Below are 13993 nucleotides of genomic sequence, written 5' to 3'. Positions count from 1 at the left end.
CAACAGTGGTATTTTCTGATAGTATGGTGAACCAGATCAGGGAGCTAAACTGGCAAATACCTGCTGAATATTGCCATGGTTCTGCTGATGGTGCCTGCCAGCCTGCTCCCCTTTCCCCCCAAATACAGGGTCATTACCAGAAAGACCAACAAGAACCTGATTTGAGTCAAGAGATGACACAGGCAACTGCAGTCTAAGAAAAAAAGGTGGCTAAAGTTTTTTAATAGCATTGAATTGTTAAGGAAACTGCAGCTTCAGACACTCCCATATCTTGCTGGCTTATGATAACAGAAGAGTTGTAACACATGACAGAGCATCTGACTCTCATTTCAGGTGCTGCTCAGGTCTCACATGTTGCCATGAAAGCAGTTCAGTTAGCCCAGTCACTCACAATCTGGGCAAGGAAAGCTTTTGGTATTACTGGAGACTGCTGGGCTCCCAAACAAAGTACACATCTTGCTCTGCTCCCTTTTCTCTCTGATGCTGGTATCAAAATAATAGAACCACAAACATCTTGCATGACATGTATTTAATAAAGCCAGAGCCCCTCTTGTCTTAGTGTAAAATCTCACCCAGAGGTCTGCTGCACCAGAAATGTCACTTAGAACATACTCAATGCTGCTTTGTCTGCTCTGAAAGAAACTAATCTCATCTTTCTAAAACATGGTTAATTATATTTCTTAATGTTTTAGAAAGCACTCATTTTCAGTCTCATGTAAGTGTGAACAATACCAGCTCAAAGGGAAAGCTTAGTGCTCCTGAAGGCAGTAGAAGATATTCACTGGTGTGATTACATTTGGGGAACTCTATTTTTAACACCTATTTTTAACCTCTGAGACTAGGCAATTCTAAAGCAGCAATAATAGATTGCATGGTATTCTTTATGTTTCAATTTCATGTTTATTCATGTTAACAGCCTTCTGTGACCCTATGAAAATACACATATGGACTGTTACCAAAGAGAAGTTACCAAAGAACTAGAACATTTTGTAAAAACTATTTTGGTTTTGTGAAGTATAAGTAGAATGAAGTCTTACCTGGGAGCCTCTTGTTAATACATGTAAGAACTGAATGCCAAAAACTCTTGCCATTTCACTTGTTCTGTCAATCAAATCCAGTTTGTCTAACAAGAGGAGATTCCCACGAACCCGGCTAACATAATGATCAACCATTTTCCATCTGTCAGAGTGAACACCTCATTACAAACAATCAGAAGACTGCTGCTCTTTCAACTAAGACAAATTATTTTTATGGTAACTTGTAACAAAACAGCAAATAAAATTTTCCTCTAGAACACTTTCATACAATTCTTTCAAAAGTGTGGCATATGTAAATATACACTTAGGTATTCTAAAGACATACACACCTTGTGTTACAGCAAGCTATTGTTAAGCACCTTGCAATGACTCAATATATCCTGTTTTCCTCACTGCCCCAAAGAATTACCAAAACAGACACAACTACCCTGTCATCACTTTACATGTTTTTTTAACTGGACCTTTGTGGAAACATCCTTCTGTATTAAGAATGCCTACCACAGCTGAACATAAATTCATAATTTCAGTATAAATCATGTTTCCACTTAGCTACAGAAACCTTTACAGAAATTTTATGTATGTCACAAACAACGTGCAGATCAGTATACAGTTTCATAAATTGTTCATATCACATAATACCAAATTGCTTCAAAAAGAGTGAAGCTGAATGTGATACATGTCACATGAAGGTATTTTTAAGCAGCTATAGCTACTGTCTTAACATTTTGTGCACTGTTTTGTAATACTTTTAAGCCTAGCTTGCTTGACATGCACTTGAAGTAAAACAGAAGCCTGGCAGTTCATTAAAAGCCCTTCTAATGAATAGCATATACAAAATAGAATAAAGACATTATAGAACTTCAAAACAGTATACATCTATTCAGGTATGTTGAAAATGTAACTGAAAATATTTTACTGTAATATTGAGGGTATAACTATACAACAGAATATCCAAGTAAATAAGCTCATGTTGCTGCATATACACTGCTCTAGTACCTAAGCTAAATTGATTATTTCTTCCTATTGTGGCTTTATCTTACACCTATCCAATGTTAAGAATCTGGCCTTAAAAACAGCAAACAAAATTAATTAATAGATCATTACCTGTAGACATCTGCCTTATTGTCAAACCAATCAGACAGAACTCGGAACGTAAATAAAGGAAAACGATGATGAAGGACATGAAAGCCCACATTTTCAAAAGTGTAATTTGTTAGATTCACCTAGGAAAGCACAGTGGACATGTCAAGATGCATGATGGCTCTCATAATCGAAAAATCTCTACTTCTCAAAAACTGCAAGAACTAGATTTATTAACTTTTTGTTAATATTTTGTTTAAAAAGTTAGTCTTAATTCTTAGAAATCCCTAACTATTTACAAGTCAGGAAAAAGCATCCCTTATCAATTGAAAAGAATATGCAGAATTAAGTAGTTCATAAAGATCAGGTCTGAACTTGGTCAGAACAAGATTTGTAAAGACTGGGCTATTTGAGTATTAAATGGAAAGTTATAAATGGAACAAAAAAAAACCCCAAACCAAGAAACAAACAAACAAACAAACAAAAAACCCCCCAAAACCCCTGACAGTTTAAAATATGCTCAAGTACTTATTGTACTAAAAGCACCATACTAGATAAATTCCTAAAACAAGTAAGTTGTTCTTAAATCCCACAAATTACTGAAAAGGAGTATCATTAAGAAACATTACTGAAAAATAAAGGCTTCAGGTCTTTACAATTTAGAGATACACAAAATCTATTCTCAGAAACTGACAAACCACTCTATTTGAAAAGGTGTCTAAAGGAAAAAATTGTAGAAGTTACACAAGTTACATGAAATTTCCAACTAAGTCTGCAATAATTAGAAAACTCAGTAAATCAAAGCATTAGCCTTTTAAAAAATTTACCTCATGTCTCATCATTCTCCATATATTCAAGACAATTCGCCCAACAATATTTATTTCACTCATTGTATCCGCTCCATATTCATCCAGCTCAGTGGCAAATCTGTTCTCTTTATTTTCATCTAAAGACATTAAAGGAGAATCTATTTAGACAAGTTATAAGACAGTCAAGACCAGATAAAACCATCCCTCTTTCAATTTGTGCTCTCCAGAAAAATAAGAATTCATAAAGATTACTGCTGTTTCCACAAAATTATTTATTTACTAGTCATCCACACAATCTTTACATGAAACCCCCCCACATTATTCTGCTCTTGCCCTTTACAGAGAACTCTTACTTTGGTTTCACTGAAATAGTGTCCAAGGCAATATATTCTCCATTGGTTATGCAATGCTGAATGTTCCTTGAGCTGCACATGCAGTAGTGCACAACATAAAAAATGTAATTAAGAAAAAAGTAATTTCTGCTCTAAGGAGCTTATAACTCAAGGCTTCACTTGCAATGATCTTACACAGATTGAACCAGGTCATGGGAGAGAAAATTCAGTCTCTTTCATACAGTATAAGCAAACCCACAGCTGTGGGAGTAAGTAGAAATAACTTCTGCATAGCACAGGGAGAAGGAAATAGGAAGGAACCAATGCAGATACAGAAGCAGCACTCTAAATCTTTCTGTGAGACAGCAGTGTCTAAAGTAGAGAAATATATCCTCTTTCTCCATCCTTGATTTTTGTCATGCTTTGGAATACTGCAGCACAAGAGAAGGCAGTCTTTTTGGTATGCCTTTCTTTAAACCATCTTTTTCCCAGCCATTTTAGGTCTACAGTTTTGGTGTTTTGTCCAGAGTTTACAAAGATGTTTTTTAAAATGTACCACACAGACTAAAATCCATTATGAAAACACACTGATCTTCAGGCTTATTAGTTTAACAGGAGAGAAATCACTTCAAGGCAATTTACTCACAATTCTAAACGCATACCCATTTTTAAACTGCTGGTTGCTTTGTATTCTACCAGCACTCATTTATCAGGTACAGCACAGTCTGTACAGTACCCTGATAATAAAGAGCAGAACATTTTGGACACAGAGTGTAGAAGTGTGGATACACACTGCTTTGCAATAATGATCAGAACTGAACAATTAGATCCTCAGACAGTCATGAAGCACATTTACCCTTCATGACAGAAGTAAAAATTGCCTGAAATGCTGCAGAACAGTTGTGAAACAACATAACACAGACTAATTTTGTATGTTGATCTTTAAATGTGTCCCATATAAATTAAAATATGGTTAAAAAAACCTATTTGTCATTTACTGGCCCTATTAGTAAATCCCAGATCCTTGACAAAATTTAGCAGACCTTTTGTACACTTCATTAAAATGCATACTATCTTTTTAACCTTCTTATTGTCTCAGATTTTTAAGGAGAAAAGCCAGCAATTTATCTTCCCGTGTTTGGACGGAAAAAAATGCCCCACCAAGTAGCAACATTTTTTCTTCTGCTTTTCTTCATTTCTACATGCTGAATCTCCTGTGAAAGTGAGGAACTTGCCTTTCTTCCCCTCTTTTTTTGTTTTTACTGGAAGTAGAAACTATTGGTTAGTTCTACTTTCTTCAGTGTCATCCCAGTTCTCTTTTGATTTGTTTAGGGGATTTCCTATATTAATTTTGTTTCATGTCTTGCTGGTAAAAAACAGGCAGCAAAGTATACTGTGATCACAAGGAGACCCACTGTCTGATGAACTCTGCCTGTGATGAGCACCACCATATTACAAAAAGCCTGCACTACTTTCAACTGGTGTGGGAAATGTGTCACCAGAACCATGTAAGCCTCTTTGGGAACTATGCTGGTAAGAAGCAGAACAGGACATTCCTCCTATTTTTCGAGTGCATGAGATGAAATAAAAAGAAGTCTCCTCTCATCCTCTCTTACCCACTCCCTAACTTTGAGCTGTGATGCAAAGGAGGAACCAGGAGGGCACACAAAAAATGCCACCACGCACAGGCATAGTATGCACTTCTCTTGTGATGATGTGTCCTATGACTTATGAATCATTCACTTGTAAAGGGCAGAGGCAGCATCACACTCAGCCAATAAAGCAAAACCAGAGAGAAGCCCAGCTTTCTTTTTGTTAAGTTGAAAGGAAAAAGTCCCTTCCATCTCTATTGCAACAAGAGGTAAGAGAAGCGTACTTCTTGAAGGAGCACTTCCTGTTCTGAAAATACAGCATGTGAAGAAGGGAGGGAAATGTGAAGCACAGGGGTTGGAAAAGCAAGAGGAAGACAGATAGGGTCAAAATCATGGACAAGGAGGCCAAAAAGCAACAGAGAACACAACGACTTGCACATATATGGTCATGCATGCAAGACATTTACGGCATGACATTTCTGGGAAGAGCTCATCAGTGTAAACATTTTCTCATCTTTCTGCTGCAATTCTGTCAAAACAAACCAAACACTTACCTTAAAATAACAGCAGTTCTTAGAAACATTTTAAAGTGTTATGTATTCCACTTCTGAGTATGCATCTAACAGCTGGCACAGGAACACCTGCACTACAAACACCAGGGCTGGGCAGATCGTGCCTGTGCTCTGCATGCTCACTTGAACTTCATGTACAAAAATGTTACGGGCTACAATCCTGATTTCCTTCACTAGAACTGAACCCATGTTGTGTGGGGCTTCATGGTTGTAGAGAAGGAAACCTGACTGTGAAATACATGGGGACATTACCATTAGGAACCATACAGTTCCCTTTCTTCTTTGAGGACCCATTCATGTGTATCCCAAAATCAATAACTTGAGGAAGAGCTTATGTCAGGAAGATGGGTACGATTAACAGCTTTGCTCATGGTTTGGTTCTGTATCAAATACAGTGCAGACAGAGCGGTCCTGCAAGACACCAACTGTGACTCAGCCTTTGAGAACAACAGCAGAGACACATGTCCCAAACTGAAGAGATTGTTCAGCCATACTTCTACAGTGGAGCAGCAAATCTTTGTGATCTTTGGAGGCTTTAAGAAACCTTTGACTACAACACTTACTGCTCCTCTTAATACAGACATTGCAAATCTTTAGATGTAATGGGTCAAGAATTTTTCTGAACATCCTTCAGTACCTTTGAAGACTGTACTCAGAGGCAGGATTTTGCAACTAGTGTATCATCTCAATTTGAGCCATCAGGGAAACTGAATAACAGGGTTCATGCAATCCACTATTATTCCTAAAGAATAAATTTGAGAGCTTTGTCCTGAAGAAAAAAACTTAGGGGCACTGATGGCCTGTTCATATTTAAACTACCACATGATCCTCTTTTCATATATGAAGTATTTAAAAATTCACCAAAGTTCAATTGCCAACAACATTTAACTGAAGAGGCAATTTTTTTTCTTGTGTTTTCTTGTCTCTGGGAGGAATCTATAACCCAGTTCTTTTCCAAACATGTCACAAGTATTGAAAGCATCAAGAGTATACAAATATTCAATCCTCAAGGAAGGACTGTGTGAACACAGTGCTGCTAAAACAACATATTCTCCTGGCCTGGCACACAGGACAACTACATAAAGGATGATTTCTGTGCTGGGTGTGCTCAAAGATTAAAGTAGCCCAGTATTATGTTCTGTCATGTACTCAAAGGCAGGTGCTTCAAGATGGGGGAAGCAGCTGCTGATACTCTCCCTAAAACTCTTCCAGCTTCCAATCATTTTCAGCTTCCTGGGCCAGACATTATTTTCACATATATCATAGCTCCAAATGTATTTTTCTTGCAAGAATTTATCTCCTTTTAAAGCAATGTACACTATAAGCATTTGTACTATCTTGTGACCAGGAACTAAAGAGTTCAGCAATGCTGAGATTAAAAATTAACTTCTACTCTGTAGCTGCCACTTGCTAGTTTCACTTGATTTCCAGTTCTTGCATTGGAAATAACCACGAAAACCCAATCTCTATTTCCCTTTACATCCCTCAATATTTCACAGGCTTTTACCTTTCCTACACTGTTTTGGCTCTTCTGGAATCCCAAATTACTAAATTATTAGCCACATTTGGATAACCCTTCTCATCTTTACCAGTTCCTCTATATCCACTTTGATGGGAGGAAGGTTATGAGGGGGCTACTGCCTCAGTATTTGAGGTACAAGCACACTACATATTTTTACATTTTTTACATTTACATTCATTGTTTTATATATTCCTTGCTCTGTAATTCCTAACATTTCCTTTTGCAACCATTACAAAGCAACAGGCTCAAGTTTTAATAGAACTATCACAGTAATGGACTTCTTATTTCATAGCAATTTAATTTCTGTACTGATGCTTTTTTTCTGTACAGCTGGCAAAACCAGCTTTTTCAACTGTTTTGATCTTTAAAGTCTCCCTCATCCACATCACCCTGATGACTGCAAAGAGCCAGAACAAATTACTGAGACACTTTTTCATTTTATAAAGTTATCCTGACTCTTCTCAGGTATGACAGCACATTTATTTAGCTGTTCACTAACTCCATTCTTCAGAATGATGGCTTCTATTGATTGGCTAAGTATAGGCACTAGGCTTACCATTCTCATCCAAGTTTTCCTGCCAGTCTAAATAGACTTTTTTCTGAATGCTGGAGGAAAGCATCAGCACTTGGACCCAATAAATTTGCCCAAAGTACAAGAATGGTCACTGAAAGTGAGGATTTTTATTACAAAGCTGTCCAGGACAATTGCTGCTCAGGAGCAGTTTTATGTTCTTGTATTACATCCAGAGAAATCACAAATGATGATTATGGTAGGTACTCTGAATGGCTGGAGCCAAGGAAAGCAAAAGAAGGTTTGGTAGCAGAAGCACCTCCAAGAACTGAAACTTAACCCACAACTATAGAATATAAATCCAGGTTCATGAATGCAGGACACACGCACAGAAGTGGAATATGCCACAAATTTGAAAATTCAGAAAACACCAGGGGTATGTGTGATTATACTATTAACAACACAGGAGCAAGAACAAAAAAAAGTCTTTCTGAAGGAATACTCTGCATTTATTTTTTAAATTTGTTCATAGATTTCAACTTGCTTCTACTGGAACTGAACTGAAGCCCTAAACAAATAACTTACCTGGCACACGAGAAATCATCTGGCATAAATCAACATTCAGTGCTGCAGCCCTCTGTAAGAGATATCCCCAGGAATGCATCTGGACTTCATAGCCTAGCAAAATGTCTGGGTCATATCTAGAGAGGTAGGGGGAGAAGAAAAAATGAGCTTCATATAATTCACAAAAATATTTTCCATGAACAAAGTATAAACAGGATTTCATTCAAATTATGTTGAGTTTTAAAAAGGCGCAGTCATAATCGGTTTCTATGAAAGCAGCATCTGGACTAGGAGACAATATTCAAAGCAGGCAATCTTTTAGGGTTTATAATAACATTCAATGGCAAAAATATTTAGAAAGGATATTTTCACTGGATTTTTTTTTTTGGTCTTTACAAATAAAGGAGGTCTCATGAGGTTTTATTGATGGCATCAGGAAGTATCAAGCATTAGCTGAAACTTAGCAGCATGAGACAGATGTGCAGTGAATTATAGCCATGCCTATGGAACAGAATTTGCCAGTAGGTTAACTGGAATGTTTACTGATAGTATTGTGTCACACATAATGCAGTATAACTCTGAGTAATCAGAGGGAACTTCAGGTCCTAAATGATCACCCCTTATTGTGAGTTACAATTTGTAGTTGAGCGAGAGCTGTCTAAACTGAAACAGAGAAAAGCAACTGTATCTACCAGTTCTCCTTAAATACCTTTTTCTAGATAGCCTTCTTTCTAGACGACACACAAGGAAAACTTATCTTATGCTGTATCTCTTTCCAGCTGGAAAATCTAACTGGCTCAGGTATGATAATAAAGTCAGAATTGACTTCTGACACAATCACTTCCAGTCAGGCTCAAAGTAAACCTCACTTGACCGGACAAAAAATGTGGCTTTAAAGACAAAGCACAGGCAGGAGTTAGCTCAGAGGAGCCAGTATCACCTAACTTTTGAGCAGGCACTATTAAAACCCCAAGTCATGATCTGGTGATTTGGTCAACAGCCTAAGAATGATTTTGTTGGGCAGAAAGAGACCGGACAAAGTAACATAAGATATCTGTTATTTTTACAGCAAGGAAACAAAGGAAGTTTCAGTGGGATGAATAGCTGCTTCCTGGTTAGACTGAATGACTTTTAAAGTATTTTCCAACCTTGATGCAGCAGGCACTATTCAATACAACTGAATGACATCAGGGCAGCTGTCAGGAGGTAGAGGATGGATGATGGGCTGAGGATCCTGTACACCACAGTCTATGCCCAACTCTACAACAGGGTACAGGCTTGTAGACCTTAGTTTATGGAGAGAGTGGGCAGGGGCCTTGGATTACTAACAGGAACTCTGTACTCCTTGCATCCATGAACACATAAAAAAAATACAAACATTTCTTGACTGTTGAATACAGAACACCCTTGCCCTGAATACTCAGTTAGTTATATCACAGACATTACAAATGAAGCTTCAGACTTTATCAGGAAAGTGTCTTCCTTGCTTATGTGTCCTAGCCAAAGGCAATGACAACTCACTTTGAGTTGATACTAATTACTTGGAGAATAGCTCCAAAAAACAGTTTCTCCACACTTCTGCCATGGACACTGACCATCTATGAAAAATAGTTGAATGCTGTTACTTATCATGGCTCTATCTTTATTAAAATTTGGGCTTTTGGTCAGAAGTTGCAAAAATCCCCTTTATCACCTACTTCTACTTGTGAGGGAATGGTTTTGATACAATTTTAACCTAAAGCAGGGGATTCTAAAGCAAGTTTTTGATTTCTGGCATTCTACAGAAAGTAAAAGAACTAGCAGTTTGAATTTGGGGGATATCTTGCTATCTGCTGTTCATGTCAAAAGAAGAATTATTTGGTTTTGGAGGTGGAAATTTACTGCTTCCAGGAGTGGAAGCAGTAAATTTACTCAATATGGAAACCTATTCTACCAATGGTACAACCCCAAAGCTACTTGGAACAATTTATGGACAAATGACTCAAACTAGCCTGCAGTTCGTTCCAGCAGCGGAACCAGTGACAAAAAGAGTTAGGACTGCTGGCTGCTCTGCACAACATACAATGATTGTGAAATGATGCTTATAATTATTAATAGCTCAATTTCAGCTTTGAAATAAAAAAGGAATTATGCCATGTTTTATACAGGCATAGAATAAACATTATAAAAATTAACATATTTTCAAATTAATTATTGTAATAACTAAACTTTCCTGGTCCTAGCATATGGCAAATCAGTACTGATTAATTAAAATTAGGGAAGTAGTCATTCGTTACCATATTTGAAAACTGGCATCACATAATTCAAAATGGAGAATACTTGTAGATTTTACACAAGACAAGGCATTATGCAGATGGGGTCTATGATAGATGCAAATGTGAATCAGAAACTCGTGAAGAATTGCTTAAGAAAACATAAAACAATATTCATTATGCCAGAATTTTGCTTTCTCTTATAAGCCTGTTCTGAACAGAAATAAGAACTGTTTGGAAGCAGCAAGGTGGTGAAGTTTGTCCTTCATCAACTGATGAAAGATAGTTGCTTTGGGTTGTAACTTGCCCAAAGAGGGCATTACCTTTCTTACTTCCTACTTAAACAAAATTAGTGGGCTATTATATTACTACTGCAACTGAATATATTTTATCAGTTCTGGAGGTAATTTTCCCATTACCTTTTAACCTAGTGAACAAAATGTCCTCTGTAATCCATCTGCATATAATATCAAGAACTGTTTCTCTAGTATCCTTCAGATGTGAAGGTGTTTTTATAGGACAAGACATAAAAGCTCTTTAGTTTATGATGTTTTCAGATACATGCTTTTTCTTCTAGAAATAAATTGTGTCTAACTTAAGTATCACATATTTTAACACAATTCTATGTAAATCCACATCCAGATTGGAAAGCTTATTAATCAAAATATTTTTTTAAAACTCAGTCTTGCTCATCCAGGCCATTAGGGATCGCCTGTAATTGCACATTACTGACTTACAGGCTATCACTTTACAGCACATTGCTTTGCTTTTCCATCCCAACTAGATACCACCCATGTATTAAGGGGAGTGTCTAATTTCAGCTAATTTTGGCATCTCAAGTTTTCTAAACTGGTCTCCATTGTCACTGAACAAAAAGGCCTCTTCAGGTGAACCATTCTTTGTATTTTAGTCATCTCTTGCAGACCAACATCCTATTCTGTTGAACTCTTCTGGTGATGAGGAAAGCTAATTAGACACTGATTGTGAAGTACAGATGTTTAAGTTTCAGTCAGATGACTTATACAAAGCTATCTAAATGGAAAATCAAGGTAGAGTAGCTAGCAAATGGTGAGATCAAATCTTACTGTGAATTTCCTGTAATCACAGTCCTTTAATGTCAGTTGGTACATATTTAAAACTTGGATCCAAGTGGTATCCTTCTAAAAGCATGAAAACCAATAAACATACTACTGGCAACTCAGAAGTTGCTCAGATACTGCAGTAAGTTACACATATATGTATTTTGTATGTACATCTGTATGCATTCCCAAGTGTATCTCAATTATCTCTGAAGGAAAAAACAAAGTAACATTAAACTGCAGAACTCCTTTCTACTAAGTAACACTTACAACCCCAAACTCCTGCACTACATACACCTAAGATCTACCTTATGCAACAGGTTTAAGAGACCTATCAAATTTCTTGCATCTAGTAAGAGACAATATTGTTTCCTGCCTCTATGTTGCTTGCTCATGAACTACATCCCAATTTATGCTGCAGAAATGCCCTCTCCTGCAGCCCAATCTCATGTACCAGCGGTACCAATGTACCAGTGGCACTTGCTGAGACTTCCTGTGGTATTCTATTTGCTAATAGAGAAGAAGAGATGTCTGGAGCTAAAAGAGTACATTATTCTGCATGGGAAGATGAACAGGTAAACCCAAAATTTAGCTGATGTGAGAGCTTAGCTGAAGTGTGACTCTCTCACTCACTTTCTCCTTTTCAGGCGGCGCCACAAAGACAACAGGCTGTGAGCTAAGAGGACAAGTTTTATCTTTCATCCTCCTGTCTCACAATTTTTACAGTATACTATGAAACTGGTCTTCAACATCAATTCAAGCTATTTTATTAGAAAAAATTGTAATAAGACCAGCTGTTACACCTGCAAGAAACTAGTAAACTGTAATACTGATATTTGAAAGCTGCTGGCTAGGAGTAACACGACAGGGATAAGAGGTGTGCTTGCCAACATATGCTCTTTTGTTAAAAGGGTGGGCCCTGATACTGCTTTGCATGCTGTTGCCAGACTTTCTGCAAAGATGAAAAGCAGCATTTATGCTGGCAGGATTTAAACACAACAGCATTAACATTCAACTCATACATGCTGCAGAGAAAAGAAAGGCGATTATTTTCCTTTCCAGCTAAGTTGTATCTGCTGCTATGACATCTCTTCCTCTTTCTCATTTGATGATTTCGTGAATGAACACTAAAGCTCCCTGTTATACCTTCCCTTCTCTTATGTGTCTGCTTTTCCTGACTGCTATTTTTCTTCCAGCTTATGATTAAGAGAAAAAGGGAGGGGGTGGGGAACCATGCCAGACCTATGATACAGACAAAAGCAGTAACTGTGCATAGCAACAGAATGCTTGGTGACTCAAACACATAACTGAAATCTCTGAAAACATTTTTCCAGCTTGCCTTAGACAACAAAAAAATCCATAAAGTTGATAGAGGGCATTAGATACATATTTCTACAGGAAAATGTCACTGATGAAGATGATACTGGCCTGGAAAAAGAAGGTTAGATTAGCACATCTCTATTTTAAGAAGAAGACGTTGCTAGAGTATTTACAGAGGAAGAAATATAATGCACTGTATCCAAACAAAAAAATTCATTAGCATTATACACCTTACAAGAAAAACACTATAGAAATATGTAAGTATTAAGCATTAGCAGTTTAATACAAAAATGTTATCCCCAAAATGTTTATATAAAATCTTGTATTATACTCCATTCATGTAATTCTATCAAAAACTACTTCAGTTGAGACAAAGAGCTGTGGGTGTCTCTAAGTTTCAAGTAGCAATGGATCTACTACTCTTTGTTTCAAGCCTGCCCTGTTTTCACATCCTCTGTTTGTCTGAGAGATGGGGATTGTGCATTCCCACATGAATTCCCCAAATTTTGCTCCTCTCACACGTGCAGGACCAGCCGTTTTCTGCTATCTGCTAGCATCTGCCCTTAGGGAGAAGCAGAACAATTTGCCCTAAAAGTGAAGGAGAGGCTCAGACATTTAATTTCTCTTTCATGGGAATCCACTGCTCCATCAAGCTTGCACATCTCTAGTTTTCCTATCTAGTTTTAAATCCCAATGCAAACATTCTTGTAGCATTCCATTCCACCTTCTCCTCCTCCTCAGTCAGCTTTCCTGTGTTAGGGAAGTATGTAAATGTGTTTACTTTTTTTCCTGCCTTTAGGTTCAGAGAGATGGCTCTTTTACTTCCTCAAGCAGAGAGATTCTTCCATTTTTTCTCTATCTCATTGCAGCTGACACCTTATGATCAACAGAGGATCTGTTCAAGAAAGCACCTCAGGCAGTACAACAGAATGCTTTAGGACAGCAATACATGTCCAGGCTCCATTTCAAGAAAAAAAAAAAATCCCCTCTGAACGTTCCAGAGAGCCTACAACTTGGATGTCTCTGCTTCTAGGACATCCCCAGCAACTGCACAGATTAGAAGGATGTTGTCTCTCAGCTGCTTTATGCCAGTTTTGAGCTGAAGCCCATTTTTCTGGTTTACAGCCAGAGGACAGTTTACCAAAGAAGGGAAATTTGGACCTATGCAGGTGCAGCTCCCTCTCAAAGTCTAAGACAGTTGTCAGGGTACCAAAAACCAATCTAATGATGCTTTTCTTTCTAGACAAAAACCTAGTCAGACACTGATGAGCTATGAGTATTGCAGAAGTTATAAATTTTCCAGGAACACCCTTTCCTTCATCT

General features: G+C 37.5%; 1 protein-coding gene across 1 annotated transcript in view; it reads right to left on the bottom strand.

The window, feature by feature from the left end:
* Positions 1-13993, bottom strand: part of REV3L (REV3 like, DNA directed polymerase zeta catalytic subunit) — a 111837-nt gene that overhangs the window by 16069 nt on the left and 81775 nt on the right. Inside the window, exons 19-22 of the mRNA XM_058020326.1 lie at positions 8041-8156; positions 2945-3063; positions 2142-2260; positions 1038-1179 (exon numbers count right to left, since the gene is read on the bottom strand). Coding sequence (XP_057876309.1) covers positions 1038-1179; positions 2142-2260; positions 2945-3063; positions 8041-8156 — 496 coding nt within the window. The remainder of the gene's footprint in view (positions 1-1037; positions 1180-2141; positions 2261-2944; positions 3064-8040; positions 8157-13993) is intronic.

Source organism: Melospiza georgiana, chromosome 3, assembly GCF_028018845.1.
Source record: "Melospiza georgiana isolate bMelGeo1 chromosome 3, bMelGeo1.pri, whole genome shotgun sequence".
In the NCBI taxonomy this organism is placed as follows: Eukaryota; Metazoa; Chordata; class Aves; order Passeriformes; family Passerellidae; genus Melospiza; species Melospiza georgiana.
The sequence above is the reverse complement of the archived record's forward strand: the minus strand, read 5'-3'. Positions and strand labels throughout refer to the sequence as shown.